Source organism: Stenella coeruleoalba (genome assembly GCF_951394435.1).
Source record: "Stenella coeruleoalba genome assembly, chromosome: 9".
NCBI lineage: Eukaryota > Metazoa > Chordata > Mammalia > Artiodactyla > Delphinidae > Stenella > Stenella coeruleoalba.
The window spans coordinates 48,918,366-48,936,262 of NC_137155.1; the positions used below are offsets into that span (position 1 = coordinate 48,918,366).

General features: G+C 38.9%; 2 protein-coding genes across 4 annotated transcripts in view; one reads left to right on the forward strand and one right to left on the reverse strand.

The window, feature by feature from the left end:
• The window catches only part of VPS50 (VPS50 subunit of EARP/GARPII complex), a 142,189-nt gene extending 131,656 nt beyond the window's left edge, over nt 1-10,533 (reverse strand). For both annotated transcript variants that reach the window (XR_013829809.1, XM_079931759.1), the window contains exons 1-2: nt 10,403-10,533; nt 2,905-2,973 (exon numbers count right to left, since the gene is read on the reverse strand). Coding sequence is in view for 1 of the 2 variants with exons in the window: in XM_079931759.1 (XP_079787885.1) it covers nt 2,905-2,973; nt 10,403-10,435 (102 nt within the window). In the remaining variant the exon portion in view is untranslated. The remainder of the gene's footprint in view (nt 1-2,904; nt 2,974-10,402) is intronic.
• A 198-nt stretch (nt 10,534-10,731) lies between these two features.
• HEPACAM2 (HEPACAM family member 2) overlaps nt 10,732-17,897 on the forward strand; it is a gene marked incomplete at its 5' end in the record, with an annotated part of 66,997 nt that continues 59,831 nt past the window's right edge. Inside the window, one exon of one of the 2 annotated variants that reach the window (XM_079931344.1) lies at nt 10,732-11,061. The remainder of the gene's footprint in view (nt 11,062-17,897) is intronic. The other variant, XM_079931345.1, reaches the window with a different exon arrangement.

The window sequence follows — 17,897 nt, forward strand, 5'->3', positions numbered from 1 at the left end:
GCCAATATTAGACCATTTCTAATCTAAAACAGCCATTTCATATGCTCCATCTTAATATTTCCCTCCTACTTATCCTTTATACAAGAACGTTTTAATGTAACACCCAAGCTAAACTTTCTTTCTTGAAAACCCCCATGAAATCTCAATTCCTTGTTAAAACTTAGAAAAATATGATGACAAGAACAGGAAAAAGAAATGGGTCCATTCCTGAAGACGAAAGATGCCTTTTTTTAAATGTTCTACCTATACTTGAGAGATAGAGCTATTAAATAAATTAATGTTTAAAAGCTTCTCTATACAAGTATTTACATTGAACACTTAAACAGTGTAAATTGATTTTTTGTTTGTTTTTTACTTTTCCCACTGGAATATCAGGGGAATCCAAGCTAAAATAATGCTTTTTTTAAATTGAGGTATAATTGAGGTACAACAATATATTAGTTTCAGGTGTACAAAATAATCATTTGATATTTGCATATATTGCAAAATGATCACCACAATAGGTCTAGTTAACACCTGTCACCATAAACAGTTACAGAATTTTTAGAGAAATTAAATTTATATGTATGACCTAACTATAAAGTAACATCTAAATTGTGAAACACAGCATTTTGTTTCAGCATCCAAGTTATACTAAGCTATGCTGTGTAAGGAATTTCTGAACGTGAGCCTTCTTAATTCTTAGTTTCAGTACTGACTGTGAACTTCAACCACATCAAACTTAATCTACTGACTGGAGCTTTGCCACTCTCCAGACCCAGCAATTCAATTTCTCAAAACCACCCAGAGTAGCTCACCCTGCAGTACTTGAAATGTTTCCAGAGAGAGCACAGAGAGAATAGACACAAAAAACTCTAAAGGCTTTCTTAGTATAAGGCTAAATTTAAGCTGAGGGCATTGATGCTAATTTTACCATTAGCTGTTTCACAGTTTAACTCAATTAGCTTCTTAGTGTCAATCAGCCCACTGCCCTAGGCTTAATCATCACCTGAACCATTTACACTTGCTGACCTTGTGATTCCAGACTGGCCTCTCTAGCCAGAGCCCATCATCTTAAAAGTATACACTGCTATACATATACACGTATCTATTCTTTTTCAAATTCTCTTCCCATTTACGTTATTACAGAATATTGAGTAGAATTCCTGTGCATTAATCAACTATACTCCAATGTAAAATAAAATTTTTTAAAAACTTAAAAAATCTTTTTTTTTTAAATAAAGAGTATACACCGCTGATCACTGATGGGGAGAGGGTGCGGAGTCAGTAAGAAGACTATGTAATGAAATCATTATAAATTCTCTACCTACCGCTACTGGGAAAACATCACGGACTCATGGTTTAAAGACAACAGAAAGTTCCTATGCAATACATTCATGTATTTTTTAAAGAGGCTCACATCAATTTTACTCTGGTTCTGAAACATTTAATGCAATCCACTTCAAGGCATGTTCATAATGCCTGATAATCATTTCTTTAAGTCAAAGAAATACAGAGAATTATCTGTCAATTAGGATTTATGGTTATCTCTCCCAATTTTATCACATCCAACAGTCTTTTCTAAAATTATATAAAACTATTCAAAATGCCTCTTTATAGCTTCTGAGCCATTTCATGCAAAAGCGTTGGTTAGAATTTCATCATATTTGTATCTGACCTAATGTAAAAGCTAAGCAGTAAATAAAAAATTCACTTTAGGGGGCAAGGCACCTCAAAGAGGTGGGAAATCATCCTCCTAAGCAGCTGACACTGAGGTGTGATAAGAGGCCGTAGGATTGCTGATCTAGAGAAACAAGCCCTGTGTATTAAGTTGCCAGACACAGGAAACAAACAGTAGTTTCAAATATGATCCTCAAATTGAAAACCACAAGAGCAGACATTCAAAACAGGCTTTGATCTGCGATACAGCTGCTATACATGGAGGCAGCTGTGAGTGGCGAGGCCCCGGAGAGTGAGACAGCAGGGATTTATTTATTTAACAATGGCTAATATTTCTCCTGAGGGGAAGCCAGCTAGCTTTCAAATGACACCTATTAAATTTGTAGACTGCGAAGTTCACATGAGTATCAGGGGATTAAAATCCAAAATATCTACAATTTAGCATAAGCTGTGCTTTAGCTACTTACTCAAAAATCTCTGCTCCAGGGACTTCCCTGGTGACGCAGTGGTTAAGAAGCCACCTGCCAATGCAGGGGACACGGGTTTGAGCCCTGGTCCAAGAAGATCCCACACGCCACGGAGCAACTAAGCCCGTGAGCCACAACTACTGAGCCTGCACTCTAGACCCCGTGAGCCACAACTACTGAGCCCGTGCCACAACTACTGAAACCCACACACCTAGAGCCCATGCTCTGCAACAAGAGAAGCCACCTTAATGAGAAGCCGGTGCACCGCAACAAAGAGGAGCCCCCACTTGCTGCAACTAGAGAAAACCTGCATGCAGCAACAAAGACCCAATGCAGCCAAAAGTAAATAAATAAATTTATAAAAGAAAAAGAAAAAGCTCTGCTCCATAACAAAAACATAATTTACTATGATTTTTGGCTCAGTGTTACAGCATAAAAAGTAAGCCATTTCATTTTATTTATCCAAATTACAGCAGATGAATCAATAAGTTTCATTTATAGATATATAACTGCTTTCAGGCAAAGAATTTGATACAATAATAAACTCTAAATTTATCAGTTTCGCATTTTCTGCTTCACTATAATGAATCATACTGCATCCCAATGAGTAATGAAAGCAAAAACAAGCCCCAAGCCTACAGCATTATAAAACTTTACCTAGCTCATCATAACAACCATCTGCCTGTGGGAAGGAAAAGCTTCTGTGAATCAATTATCCAAAGGCAACAATATTTTCTTAAGGAAGTGAAAAGTCGCGCTCACTCATGTAGATCAATACCTTTCCAGGGACCCGGAGACTCTCAATGGCACCAACATCACTGAGGCTCTCTGGGGGACTTTTCAGACCCTTAAAAAAAATAATAACATAAAAGGAATTTTAATTGTGCTGCAGAACTGTAACATGATAGAATATACTTATTGAAATAGAAATCACCATTTTAAAAACAGAAATTTTCCTGCTTTAAAATAGATAGAACATATGTTTCTAAAAACAATTGTCACAACACATATAGTACTATACTATTATTAAATCAAGTAAAGATTTACTTTCGGAAATTTAAAATAGAATTACCATATGGCACCTTTATACCTAACGGTTGAAGTCTAACTTAACCATGATTCAAAAACAACAAAAAGAAACTTGGGTGACAAAAAGCATTCTATAAAAGCACTTATCTATTAATCATGACCAAATGCACGTGGTAAAAAGGTCCAAGCATTATGACCCACAGATATAATATACCAACTGACTGAGCTAACCAAAGATTTTTAAATAATGATAATTGTTTAGTTAATACATAAGTAATCCCTAGATTTTATCATTTCTCACCAATGCACCCAATTTATACTACATAATTGAGACTTAAATCTCACAACTCACTGCTTTAGCTCTTTATAGAAAGTACCTGGTACTTTCTATATTCACATCAAATGAGGGATTCTGAAAGTCTCATTTGTACCAGGGAAAGTTATCAAGACAGAAAGAAGTCAGCCATTTAAATTTTCTTTAAAAGCCTCTTTTTAACATAGTCTATTCAAAGCAGACACCTAAATTCCCTGTAATATTAGTCTATAAGCAAAATTAGCTGGTACATGAACTTGAGGAGAGATTTACTCTACTGTCAAGTTTCTGTCCTTTAGATACTCTAATATTGGCTTTTTGGTGTCCTTGGTAACCAAAATACATGTTATGTTTAGCTTGATTATTTGGGTCTTAGAGTAGAACTTGCTCATTTTTAAATTATAGAGGTGTGTATTTTCTCTTCCCTATTATAAAATACCACCAGTCATAGCTACAATTTTTTATGACAAGGTGCTCTAACCTCATCCCCAATCTTCCATTATCCCCGGAATACCGCCCTTCTTTGTCTCTCTCTCTCTCTCTCTCTCTGTCTCTCTCATACTCTCTCTCTCTCTCTCTCTCTCTCACACACACACACACACACACACACACACACACACACACACCACCCTCTAAAGAAACCAAATCAATACTCCACTTTCAGAACTCCTCTATGAAGTTTTCCTAAACCTTACGTTTCAAAGAAACATCATTTCTCAGTAATGCTCATGGATCATCTCCATCAATATTACCCAGGGAAGTTTTTAAACATAAAACTTCCACATAAAACTTCTAGGTCCCACCACAGAGCTAATAAATAGGTATTTCTAGATTAGGACCAGGAGTTGCATTTTAACAAGCAACCTGGATGACTACTATAATCTCTAATGTTTTAGAAACCCCACTAGACATTTCCCAACACCTCTGCCAAAGTAGTGAAGTTTTAAATATTAAATATATATATCTCTCAGAACCAAGACAAGGGAAAGACCAAGTCCTCTATTGGCCTTTATAGCCCAGGAGCTAGCACAGTTCCAGGAACAGAGTAAGCACCAAAGAAATTAGTAAATTATTTGGAGTCTTAGGCTCCAATCTCTAATTAGACCATCGTTCCCATGGGAATATGCAACTGACTTTAAAATGAAGTTTCTAGGGAAGTCTGCAGGAATAAGAAAAGCATACTGAGGCTAAAAGTCTTACAATGAGTGAGAAAATAAAAGTACAAAACTACTCTTGTGTGTTTGTTCTTCCTTGTCCCAATTACTCACCAAGAGTCATCACAAGGGCATAGCACCAAAAGTGGTAAAGAAGGCAAGGTTGGGTTATGAAATAAACTTCTCTATACATTATATACACACACTTATATACATTCAAACATATACACATACGAGAGTAAAACTTCATAATTTGATTCAAAATCACGACCACCCCTGAAATACCTTTTAAAAAAATAATTGCCATGACTTTTAAACAAACATTTTAAAAAGTATAGATTTGTTTAACCACTCTAATAAATTCTTGAAGGAATATATCAGGTGTAATTTTCTCTTTCCCCAGAGTTACTCAGTAAAGAAAACAATGCCTAAAACAAGTAAACAAGTGGCATATACCAATATCTAGAAAAAGGCCTTGCCTCCAAATTAGTTACCACACATGATAATTTGCTACTAATACATGACAACTTCACACCAAAGGTACAAAATAAAAGTAATAAAAATTGGAAACCCTATGTACATGTTAGGAAGCAGGGGATTCACAGAATGTCTTCTGCAGACAACCTGCCTGTCATCATAGTCTAATGATGGTGACAGTAACTCACAGGCTGTTATAAGGGATAAAGGAGATAACATATATGAGAGGCCAAAAATGGTGTCTTGTACATGGTAAGCACTCTTCAAGTGTTGACCATTATTCTGAATGTCACAGAGAAATGCTTTTTTTTATCTTATCAAAACAGAAATAAAGAATTAAGTAAATGTCTCAAAGCACAATATGACTCACCTGTATTTTAGGATTACAGATCCTCAACCCTTTGATTAGGAATTTTATAGATTTCTACTAACAAATATGAAGTCAGCATTTTTATTTTATCTTCGTCTCTTTAAAGCAGGAAGTCATGGTTATAAGTGCAGTACTCTGCCTTTATTAAATTAAAACTTTCACTATAATCATTAACCATTATTTGATTTTCTTTTGTATTTGATTTTTGTTTTCATAATTTCCCCAGTTTAAATTTATATAAAATCATCATAAATAATACCTGTCTTTGCAACTTTATTTCTTTGCCCAAATCAGATTACACTTCAGACTACTTCTGTTTTGTCCCTATGAATACTCAATTTCCATTTATGAGACCAGCAACTTACATCCCAATGATCAAAAGGAGCCTGTGAGATGATTTGTGATTCCTTTTCTTTTCAGAAAAAGTTTCAGCAAAACTCAACAGAGTGTTTATATGCAGCCCTCAGTTTCTCTCAAACCCACCCTAATCAGGCTTTCCCCCTCACCACTCCACAGAAGCGCTGTTGTCAGGTCACCGACGACCTTATCGCTGCTCAGTCCAAAGGCTCGTTCTTATTCTCACCTTCCACGGCCCATCTGTAGCATTTAACACAGCTGATCACTCCCTCTTCTTGTAAATTCTTTACGTGGCTTCCAGGACCCACTCGATTTGGATGTTCTCTATCCAACAAATATTTATTGAGCATCTGCTACAGGGCAGGTGCTCTTCGGGTTGCAGCAGACTGCTCACTTCACTGGCTGCTCCTTCTCAATCCGCCTTCCTAGATCCACCTCTTCTCCCGACCTTGAAACACTGAATCCTCAAAAGCTCCAACTGTGGACTCGTTTTATTTCTACAATCACTCCATTGGTGATCTTAGTCAATTTGTATACCCTCTTTATTCTCATAACTCCTAAATTTTTATCTATACCCTGAATCTCTCCTCAGAAATTCAGGCCTTTAGCCAACTGCCTATTTTCTTTCTCCAAATATCCAAGAGGCTTTGAAATGAACAAGTCTTAAAACTTTCTCCCTTCCTTCAATCTGTTCCTCTCTCAGTCTTACCCACCTCACTAAATGGCAATTCCATTCTTCCAATTGCTGGGGCCAAACCATTTGGAGTCAACCTTGAAGCTTCTCTTTCTCTCACAGCCCAACTCCAATCTATTAAGAAATCCTGTCAACTCCACATTTACGATACATCCACAATCTGACCTCTTCTCAACACGTCCACCACTTAGCACCCTGAGTGAGGTCCATACCGTATCTCACTTGGATTACTGCATTAGCATCCTTATTGGTCTCCCTGGCCTTGCTATGGGTGAGGAGAAAAGTAGAGGAGATGAGATGAGGATGAGGGTCTATGTGATCAGGCTTCCTGCCCTCAGCTCTCTGACCTCATCTCCTACTACTTCTCTCCTCACTCACTTCACTCCACCCACACCGCCCTTTGCTGCTCCTCAAACACGCTCCTGCCTCAAGGCTTCCGCATCTGCTTTTCCTTCCACCCAGAATGCTCCTTCCCAGACATCCTCAGAGTTTACTCCCTCACCTCCTTCAGGTTTTTACTCAAATGTCACCTTCTCAGTGAGGCCTTCCATGGCCACCCTATCTAAAATTATAAATGACCCCAAATTGCCAATAACTCCCAGGATTCCCTATCCTCTATTCCTCCAAAGCATGTATCACCACGTCTGCCTTAGCACTTGGTTTTGTTAACTGCTACATCCCCCAAACTTAGAATGGTGCCTGGCACATAGTGTTAAATAATCATTTGTTCAATGAACTGAAACAACAGAGCCCAGCATAATGGAGAAAGCAGAACAAAAGAGCTCATCTAAATAAAGAGCGCTAACAAAGCCTGCTCTACACTCTCCTCCAAACCAAGATCCTTGGAAAGCTGAAATGCCAAAAACTCTAAGTTTCATAGACCTTAATTTCACATCTCTCCACATCAACAACAATATATTATCAGCATATTCTTTAGCCTCACAAAAAAGAAACATCTTTATGTATATTTATTTGTAATACTACTACGTTTAACCTAACAACAAACAGTACAAATAAAATCCCCAGTGTAACTCTAGGCAGCACCCTACTTTCCTACCTCGCAGATTCATGAAATGTGTATTAATAATGATTAAACACGTGGAAGTCAAGCCATAAACAAATATAATTAGGATGACTTTTAAAATATGTGTGAAACTCTGAATTTTACCTCACCTTTTACACAGTGTAGTTCCAGCTTTTGGTATGTGCTTTTTAGTTTAGTTTTTTTTTTTTCATCCCAACTAACCACAGATTTTACTGCTCAATCCAATAAACAACTGATTGAGGCTGAAGAGTTCATTTTCAGAACAATTTCACTACATTTAAGAGACATAAACTTATTATCACTGGTATCTGGACTTCTGTATTTTTCTCTCCCACTTACTATTACAAAATAGGGTTAGAAAACAAACCAACCAGGACTTCCCAGTGGTTGAGAATCCGCCTGCCAATGCAGGCGACACAGGTTCGAGCCCTGGTCTGGGAAGATCCCACATGCCATGGAGCAACTAAGCCCGTGCGCCACAACTACTGAGACTGCACTCTACAGCCCGCGAGTAACAACTACTGAGCCCACGTGCTGCAACTACTGAAATCCATGCGCCTAGAGCCCGTGCTCCGCAACAAGAGAAGCCACCACAATGAGAAGCCCGCACACCACAACGAAGAGTAGCCCCCACTCACCGCAACTAGAGAAAGCCCGTGCACAGTAACAAAGACCCAATGCAGCCAAAAATAAAATAAATAAATTTATTTTTTAAAAAAAGAAAACAAACTAATCAAAGTTGCTATACAATGATGACAATATCAACTGTGCTGAACTGCCAGCAAGCAACAGGAGAGAGCACCAAACTTAGCTGAGGCACAAAAGTCCAAGTTCAGCATCCCAGAGGCAGTTTAGGGGTATTGGTGGCATAATGTACAAAGCTGTATATTGTTTTAAAAATCAAATGCGGGACTTCCCTGATAGTGCAGTGGTTAAGAATCCACCTGCAAATGCAGGGGACAAGGGTTCAAACCCTGGTCCAGGAAGATCCCACATGCCGCAGAGCAACTAAGCCCGTGCGCCACAACTACTGAGCCTGCACTCCAGAGCCCGCGAGCCACAACTATTGAGCCCGCAAGCCACAACTATTGAGCCCACGTGCCAGAACTATTGAAGCCCGCGCACCTAGAGCCCGTGCTCTGAAACAAGAGAAGCCACCGCAATGAGAAGCCCACGCACTGCAACAAAGAGTAGCCCCCGCTCGCTGCAAATAGAGAAAGCCCGTGCGCAGCAATGAAGACCCAACGCAGCCAAAAATAAATAAATAAATAAAATTATTTTTTTAAAAAATCAAACGGATACCAAAGTCAGCCTGAAATCAACTATCGTTTGAATTACTGCTGGCTTCCAGTTTTCCCGCTTTCCAACCATCAATTCAGTCACTGAGATGATCTCTATGATCATGCACTTCTTTGATAAGGCCCAGGAACTGTGGTAACTCCTTTATCTCTTTACCTTGATCATATCATATACACATCACCACTAGGAAAGCCCCATGTGATACATGTTATCATTCCTATTTTAAAGATGTGAAAACAGATGCTCAAAAAAGTTAGGTAAGTTGCTCAAGGTCACACAGCTACTACAGGATGGAGCAGGACTCAAACCTATCCTAAAAAAAGAAGTGTTATGAAGCATAAGACCAGGACTCAACAAATGTGAGGAACTGCCAACTGTTATTACACACTTAATTAAATCTCTTATTATTCACAGAACTTCTAAATTTTATTTTCATGACATTAACAATATAATTTGACAGAAGTAAAATAAACACATAGGATTCGTGTATTCTTCACCAGAGATCTACAATTTGTAATCTATTCAGTTATCTCTCAAATTCTAAACTATCAAATAAGAATTTAATTTGGCATTTGTAGTCTTTTTTTAATCAACAAAAAAATTCACAAATGAACCTTTCACTAAATGATCATCCTCCACATTCTCCAAAGTTCCCAAAATCACACTGATTTAAAACTTTAATCTAAATTACCCTACTCTCATATAAAAATAATAAAGAATGGCCAATTCTAGTAAAATATTAGAGTTGAAATAAATAAAGGTATCTAAAACCAAAGCGTAATCAATAAGTACATAAAAGTAAGTTTCTGCCACTTCTGATTTGAAGGAAGCTGACACATTATTAGGAAGTCCCTAACATGTATGAGATGAGACAGAGAACAGCCAAAGTTTTTATTCATGAATTAGCATTCTGGCAAAAAATAAAAGACCATTATTTTGCCATGACAATGATTTTTTTTAAAGTATCATTTCACATACACTAACTTACTGATGACTCCGATAACAGAACTGTGAGACAGGATGAACAAAAATAATTATTATTCTCATTTTCACATCCGGAAACTTAAAGCTACTAGATTTAGGGACTTGCCCAAAGTCATAAAGCTATCAATTCTGTCTTCAAATTATCTGCTTTTTTCACTCTTTCTAGTCATCTTTATTGCACAGACCTCACTTCCCTACCCAGGCCATCCTCACAGACGATGGGCAGCTTGGATAAAGGGAACCCTGCAGGGTAGTTAGGGCTATCACCGGACAGCTGGCAAAAGGCAGAAAAGGACGAACAAATGTAGCCTCCGACTTCCTCATTGACCTCATCTAAAGGAATGTTTCTGGGTCACCGGGACCCACCTGAGCAGGGCTCCAAACCTGGCGGCTTAGGTGAGTTTTCCAGGGCGTGCTCGAGCTTTATGATGCCCCTGACACCTGCCACAACCTATAACTTGGTTATCCGCCTGCCTGCGGCCCAGGGACAGAACATCTCGGCTCCTCTTCCAGGAAAGATGAAGGAGACCTTTGCTTCAGCCTCTGCGACTTACCTGCCGGGTCATAAGAGATTTGATTCTTTGCATGTCGAATTCGTGAAGGGGCACCTTGCCGCAGAGAACTGACAAATCACACAGAACTACCAGACAGCCGGTCCCAACACAGGGAAGCCATAGTGAGTGGTCACGTGGAGCTGCCGAGCTGGGTTTCCCTTCCTTTCCCAGAGCGTTCTGGGAATTGTAGTCCCCCGGCTGCCGTCGGCACCTGCAGTGGAGGCGAGAGGACGGCCCAGGTACTACATTTCCCGGCAAGAAAAGCAGCTGACGCTTCGGTTAAGCCCCACAAATCTTGTTGCTCTGAGAGACCACGGCGGTCGCCGGCCTTTAAAGCGGTTCTTGATCTCGGTAGCTGCTCCGGCGAGGCGAAAACCTAACTCATAGGTGACCAGACATTGAGCAACAGGAGCAAACACTGAGAAGACAGTATGTAAACCAGACTGACATGACCCCCCCCCGCCCCAGGAGTGTGGTGGAGGAAACCCCACCTGGTCTTGAGGGGCGGAGTGAGAGGACGACAGACTCACGCGAAAGGACGGGAACGCCAAGGACGGGAAGGCTCCAAGAGGTGACCTGAGAACTTGGCACTCCCCAGGTGGCGCAGGGCTTGGCCTGAGGAAAAGAGTGGTCCACGTTGTCCAATGGCGGCTGTCCAGGTTAGGGCTGTTCTTCCTCAGTATTGGCATCCAGAGCAGAAAACTAAAACCAAAGGATTTAATCCCCACCTATCATTTTACCACCTGTGTAATCTAAGGCAAGTCAAGATGGAAAATATAACAATAAGTACACATGTCACTTTAACGTCCTCTTTTCAACTTTTAGCAGTTTAGCTAAACTGGGGAAAGCAACAGGGGAGTGGTTTGGGGCTTAATTTAAGAAAGAACTTTCCAATTATGAGAATACCAGAAAAAAAAAAAAGTGACCCAGAGCTAACAATTAACAGTAGATAACATTTATTGAGAGCTTACTACCTGTCAAAAACCCTGCTAATAGCTTTTCGTTTGGTATCTCATTTATCCACACAAGCATCATATGGAATTGGTACTATTATCCCCATTTTAAAGATGAGGAATCTGAGGTACGGAGAAATTAAGTAACTTGCCTAAGGTTACTGCAGATGTGCAAGCAGAAAATGAAGGGCTGTTTATCCAGATGTTTTAAGTAAGGCTACCAAGGATTTTCTTTTTGCATTTATTTCAATTAATGTTTATTAGGAAATAATAAAACACAGACCCATGATTTCGAAGATATTTCTTAGGACAACTAAAGAAATGTTAAAGTGTGCCAAACTAATGAAAAATATTAGATAAACAACAGTAGTGGGTGATAGATATGGCAAAAATAATAAAGTGGTGTGCAAATGGGGGACACTAATATAGAGGTTATTGACAGCTCTGAAATTCTAGTTTTTGACCTCTCAGCATCTTGCCTTATGAATTTTTTACAAATGAGGTTGTAATATTTGACTTAGGGTTTTGTAAGGATAAGTGAGAGCATGTAAGTGAATGCAATTTATAAATTGTAAAGCACCTTACGATTATGAAGTATCATAGTCATAATTCTGCCCAGTTTTCTGCTCCAACAGAACCACGCTGTTCATAGTTCTGTCATTGTGCTTGACAGTTCCTTTTAAAATGATATGCTTACTTATATGGTTTTCTGACTCTGTTACTTCTAACCCCGTGAAGAAATTTCAGTACTTTTTGGGCAACTTTAGTTTAGTTCATTCTTCACCTGCTCTAATCTTAATTGCCAGAGAGTTCTTACTGTGTGAAAGTCTTCAGTATTTAGAAGTCCCTGAAAGTATCAGAAACTGCTGACCATATTAGCATATAAAATGAAACCCAATTCAGTAAACATTTGTTGATTATTGGGCACTAGTCAACACTATCCTAAGCACTTCAGATTAATAAAATACAGTTTTGACCTTTAAGGAGTTTACAATTTAGTTGAAAAGCATATATTAGGGGTGATCCAAGTCCAGTAGTTCTCAAACTTGACTGTTCAGATTCACCTGAGGAGGATGCCATTGTTATTGCTATCATTTTTGCGGGAGTTCTTTGTTTAAGGTCAAGAGATTCTTATAGGCAACCAGCTCTAGCATTTAAAATCTACTCTTTAGAATGAGAAAATGAATCCATCTAAGATTCTGAGGTCACAGGACTAGAACCCAGATCCAAACCCAGAATTTTTCCCCTCAATACACAAAGTTGCAGGTGACCAAAAAAAAAAAAGTTTTTTTCATTTTATGTATTTGGTTTTTTCCTATCCGCCAAACTGGGGAAGCGAGTGTTTTCTGTATCTACTTGACCCTGAAGAGGCAAGAAAGCATTACAACTTTGTTTAACTCTAATACTCTACACTTTAGTTTACTTCTTATTAACTAAAACGAAGTGGACAGCCAGGCCTCTAAAAGTTCAAAGGCTGTAACTATAATATTGGAAACATGTAAAGTAAATCAGTGCTGTTGCCTAAATAAAATATATTTTCTAATTCAGCATACCCTAACACTATAGAAAATAACTGAGCCACCCATGCTACCTTTTTAACTCCCTAAACTAAAAAATAAAAACAAAAACCTATAGCCCTAAAGAGCACTTTTTAAAAGGTGAAGTATGTCATTTCATTTCCATTTTTCAAAAATACACATATGAGGCCTTCCCTGGTGGCGCAGTGGTTGAGAGTCCGCCTGCCAATGCAGGGGACACGGGTTCGTGTCCCGGTCTGGGAAGACCCCACATGCCGCGGAGCGGCTAGGCCCGTGAGCCATGGCCACTGAGCCTGAGCGTCTGGAGCCTGTGCTCCGCAAGGGAGAGGCTACAACAGTGAGAGGCCCGAGTACCGCAAAAACAAACAAACAAAAAAAAAACATACATATATGAGACTTAGAACTTTCACAGTTGCCTGAGGGTCATTAGTGGTAGGCCAGAGCAAACTAGTGGAGGGTGTGGATGGCCTGCCAGTAAGTCTTGAGGAGAACCTGTTGGACAGCCGTCCCTTGGTAAAGGGGTGCCAGCCCCATTTTTGTAGGTTGGAACATCCAGGCTAAGAATTAAGTAAGTTGATCTGATTCGGGGCAGTAGCGTTAGCAGTAAAGTAAGATAAGGACATATTTCTGATGGCCCAAATAGGAGGAGCCCCTGGAAGCTTAAATAAAAGCTGAGATCCTGGTTTGATTAGGCAGATACAATTCTAGTCATCCTATAAATACCAAAGCCGCAGAAAGATGTGGCCTCCCCAGGATGATGTAACTACACTTCCTGAGCAAGCAGTAGTAGAAAACAGGACACTTGCCAAAGGTAAAGCAGTGACCTGGAGAAGGGCCCAGGAAGGAAAACATTGCTGTATAGTCATTTAGGGGCCGTATCAGTAGATTAGGGCTTCTGGGAGGCAGCACTGTAGTAGGAGTGAACACTAGCACAGACAGAGGCGATTATGATGGCCTCTCTAGCAGCCAGCTCTCCCCTGTAAACTCTAATCTTTCCTAAGACCTATCGAATTAGAATATAAGACAGGGCTTTCTTTCCCCAGTTCTTCTTACTCCCCACTGCCCTATGTTGACCTTGGCATTGGCATGTCACCACCTCTCATTCCCAGTTCTTCCTGCGATTCCAAAGCACTCATATGCTACTAGTAAATAATGAATGTGGATGTTTGAAATGCATATGGAAGACTCTGCTTTATAAAGCAAGACAAGCCTTACTTAAAATTTAAACAAACTTGACAGTAAACTACAGTGTGAGTTGAGAAGTGACAAAAAAGCCTTGCAGTCACCCCCACCCAAACCCATACACACACACACACTACCCCCAGTAGCTTCTGGCATTGTTTGCAGTTTAGTCACCATGGATATAGATTGCTTAATGTAATCAGTTTTTCCACTTTAAATGCAAATATAAGATCAATAAACAAGCTCCTGAACTGTATGGTAAATCAGAGCCCCTCAGTAGGTTACAGGTGAGATGTGAGATGTTGATGGTGGGAAATTTCTTATAATGATAAAACACTAAACCATCTTTAATAATCATGTAAAAATGGAAAGCAATTGAAGTTATATATTTTTTAACATCTTTATTGGAGTATAATTGCTTACAATGGTGTGTTAGTTTCTGCTTTATAACAAAGTGAATCAGCTATACATATACCTATATCCCCATATCTCTTCCCTCTTGCATCTCCCTCCCTCCCACCCTCCCTCTCCCACCCCTCTAGGTGGTCACAAATCACGGAGCTGATCTCCCTGTGCTATGCAGCTGCTTCCCACTAGCTATCTATTTTATGTTTGGTAGTGTATATATGTCCATGCCACTCTCTCACTTTGTCCCAGCTTACCCTTCCCCCTCCCCGTGTCCTCAAGTCCATTCTCTAGTAGCTCACGTCTTTATTCCTGTCCTGCCCCTAGGTTCTTCATGACTTTTTTTTTCTTTTTTAGATTCCATATATATGTGTTAGCATACGGTATTTGTTTCTCTATTTCTGACTTACTTCACTGTGTATGACAGACTCCATGTCCATCCATCTCACTGCAAATAACTCAATTTCGTTTCTTTTTATGGCTGAGTAATATTCCATTGTATATATGTGCCACATCTTCTTTATCCATTCATCTGTTGACAGACACTTAGGTTGCTTCCATGTCCTGGCTATTGTAAATAGAGCTGCAGTGAACACTGTGGTACATGTCACTTTTTGAATTATAGTTTTCTCAGGGTATATGCCCCATAGTGGGATTGCTGGGTCATATGGTAGTTCTATTTTTAGTTTTTTAAGGAACCTCCATACTGTTCTCCATAGTGGCTGTATCAATTACATTCCCACCAACAGTGCAAGAGGGTTCTCTTTTCTCCACACCCTCTCCAGCATTTATTTTTTGTAGATTTTTTGATGATGGCCATTCTGACTGGTGTGAGATGATATCGCATTGTAGTTTTAATTTGCATTTCTCTAATGATTAATGATGTTGAGTATTCTTTCATGTGTTTGTTGGCCATCTGTATGTCTTCTTTGGAGAAATGTCTATTTAGGTCTTCTGCCCATTTTTGGATTGAGTTGTTTGTTTTTTTGATATTGAGCTGCATGAGCTGCTTGTAAATTTTGGAGATTAATCCTTTGTCAGTTGCTTCATTTGCAAGTATTTTCTACCATTCTGAGTGTTGTCCTTTTGTCTTGTTTATGGTTTCCTTTGCTGTGCAAAAGCTTTTAAATTGCATTAGGTCCCATTTGTTTGTTTTTATTTCCATTTCTCTAGGGGGTGGATCAAAAAGGATCTTGCTGTGATTTATGTCACAGAATGTTCTGCCTATGTTTTCCTCTAAGAGTTTTATAGTGTCTGGCCTTACATTTAGGTCTTTCATCCATTTTGAGTTTATTTTTGTGTATGGTGTTAGGGAGTGTTGTAATTTCATTCTTTTACATGTAGCTGTCCAGTTTTCCCAGCACCACTTATTGAAGAGGATGTCTTTTATCCATTGTATATTCTTGCCTCCTTTACCAAATGAAGGTATATTTTAACATTATCTTGTGTGGCTTCCTGTGTAAAAATCCTGAATTCAGAAATAACTCCAGCAGCTAAGATTTTATTCCTACTATCTGCCACTAGAGGGCGCATTATCATGGTTCTGTGACAACACTTTCTCAGGATGTGCCAGACAGGCGTTGTCGTTTTTTACTGTGTGCCATGACATGAAAAGATGACCTAATTCATTTTGGAATTTAATTTATTTATGTAACATCTGTTATCGCTATGTCATAAAGTAAAGGATTTTTAATATAACACAAAAAAAACAGAAAAAAATCTCAGAATAAATATCAGTCCTTTAGATTGAGTAAATTTAACATTAGGAAAGGGCTTTCCTGGTGGCGCAGTGGTTGAGAGTCCGCCTGCTGATGCAGGGGATATGGGTTCATGCCCCGGTCCGGGAGGATCCCACATGCCGCGGAGCGGCTGGGCCCGTGAGCCATGGCTGCTGAGCCTGCACGTCCAGAGCCTGTGCTCCACAACTGGAGAGGCCACAACAGTGAGAGGCCCGCGTACCGCTAAAAAAAAAAAAAAAAAAACATTAGGAAAAATTTACTCCATCATCTTTATTTCTCCCACTTTGCCTAGGACCCAAAACACTTTATCATGAGCCAGCACTGTTTCTGAAAAGCACTAGAAAGAGCTTATTTAATAAAAAACAATTAGAGATTAATATTGATTTAAAAGATGTGAGGGGGAGTCTATGTGCTACATATAGAACTTCAATATTACTTTCCAAATTGTATTTTGTGCAATCCAATATTAAAATTTATACGCATTTCTTAAGCATCGACTGAGAATCAGAGGACATGGGCCAAGGAACATTTGGATTTATTTCTGGGGGAACAACTTAACAAAAATACTAGTTAACCACTATGCTAGATCCATACATGAGTAAGACCAGTCTTTGTATTAAATGAGCCCAGAGGGAAAATAAACATGCAATAAAATCAATTGAGGTTAATGAGATAAGTGCTGAAATAATGCTGCTATCTCTAAATTACACATGCAAAATTTAGATATAGCACAGAGAAAGTTGTGGTATAATAATTACCAGGGAGAAGCTCTTACCATTTTTCTGAAGCTTGGAGAGGTCATAAAGTGACCTCTGAAGAGGCCTCAGGTTTTCCAATAGTCACTTATTTTCTTTGCCTGTAGAAACAGTTCTGGAAGCTTTAATGCTAAAAGTGTTTCTAAACTTGAACTCCAAAATAACTATCATTCCTTTTTTTTTTACCTTTAATTACACTTGAGGAATATTCTTCCTTCCCCTATTGTCACTGAACTTCTTCAGTGAGCCTTTACTTTAAAAAAATGATTTATGCAAGGAATTTTGCTTGATTAGATGCAGATTTTTATTTTATATAGCAAAGGCTTGGACTAGAACCTTCTTGCAGTAGATTAAATGAAATAGAGGTTAACTTATAACTTAGTAAATTAAGCGGAAGTGCGCAGACTGCCTGCTGCCATGGCAGTGAAAAGGCCAGGCAGAAAATCTGTAGCCCAGATACCACTGTAAGAGGCAAGATTGTCTCTGGGCCTTGGTTCACTTATTCTGTGCTTCAGTTGTGAAAATGTGACCTCAGATATTATCTTTTGGTTTAAGCTTTTATTTATAATTACACACGGTCCATGATTCAGTGTCACTTGGAAACACACCTGTGGTTTGCTTTTAAAAATTACATGAATCCATAGATTCAATAAAACCATGGCAGACATTTGTAACAGGAAGTACTACATAGAAAAATACACATTTAAAGACATTAAGATGCTCTATTTTCTTTGGTATAACTTTTACATGTTACTTAGTGATTTCATGGTGATTTATAACTGTTTAGCAGATACATGAAATACTGCAATTTTCATTGAAAAAAATTTTAATTTCAAAATAATGGCATCGTTTTACATGATAGGAAACCCGCTTTTGTTTTTCAGGAAATTTCACAATATGCTCTCATTATGAAAGCATACTGG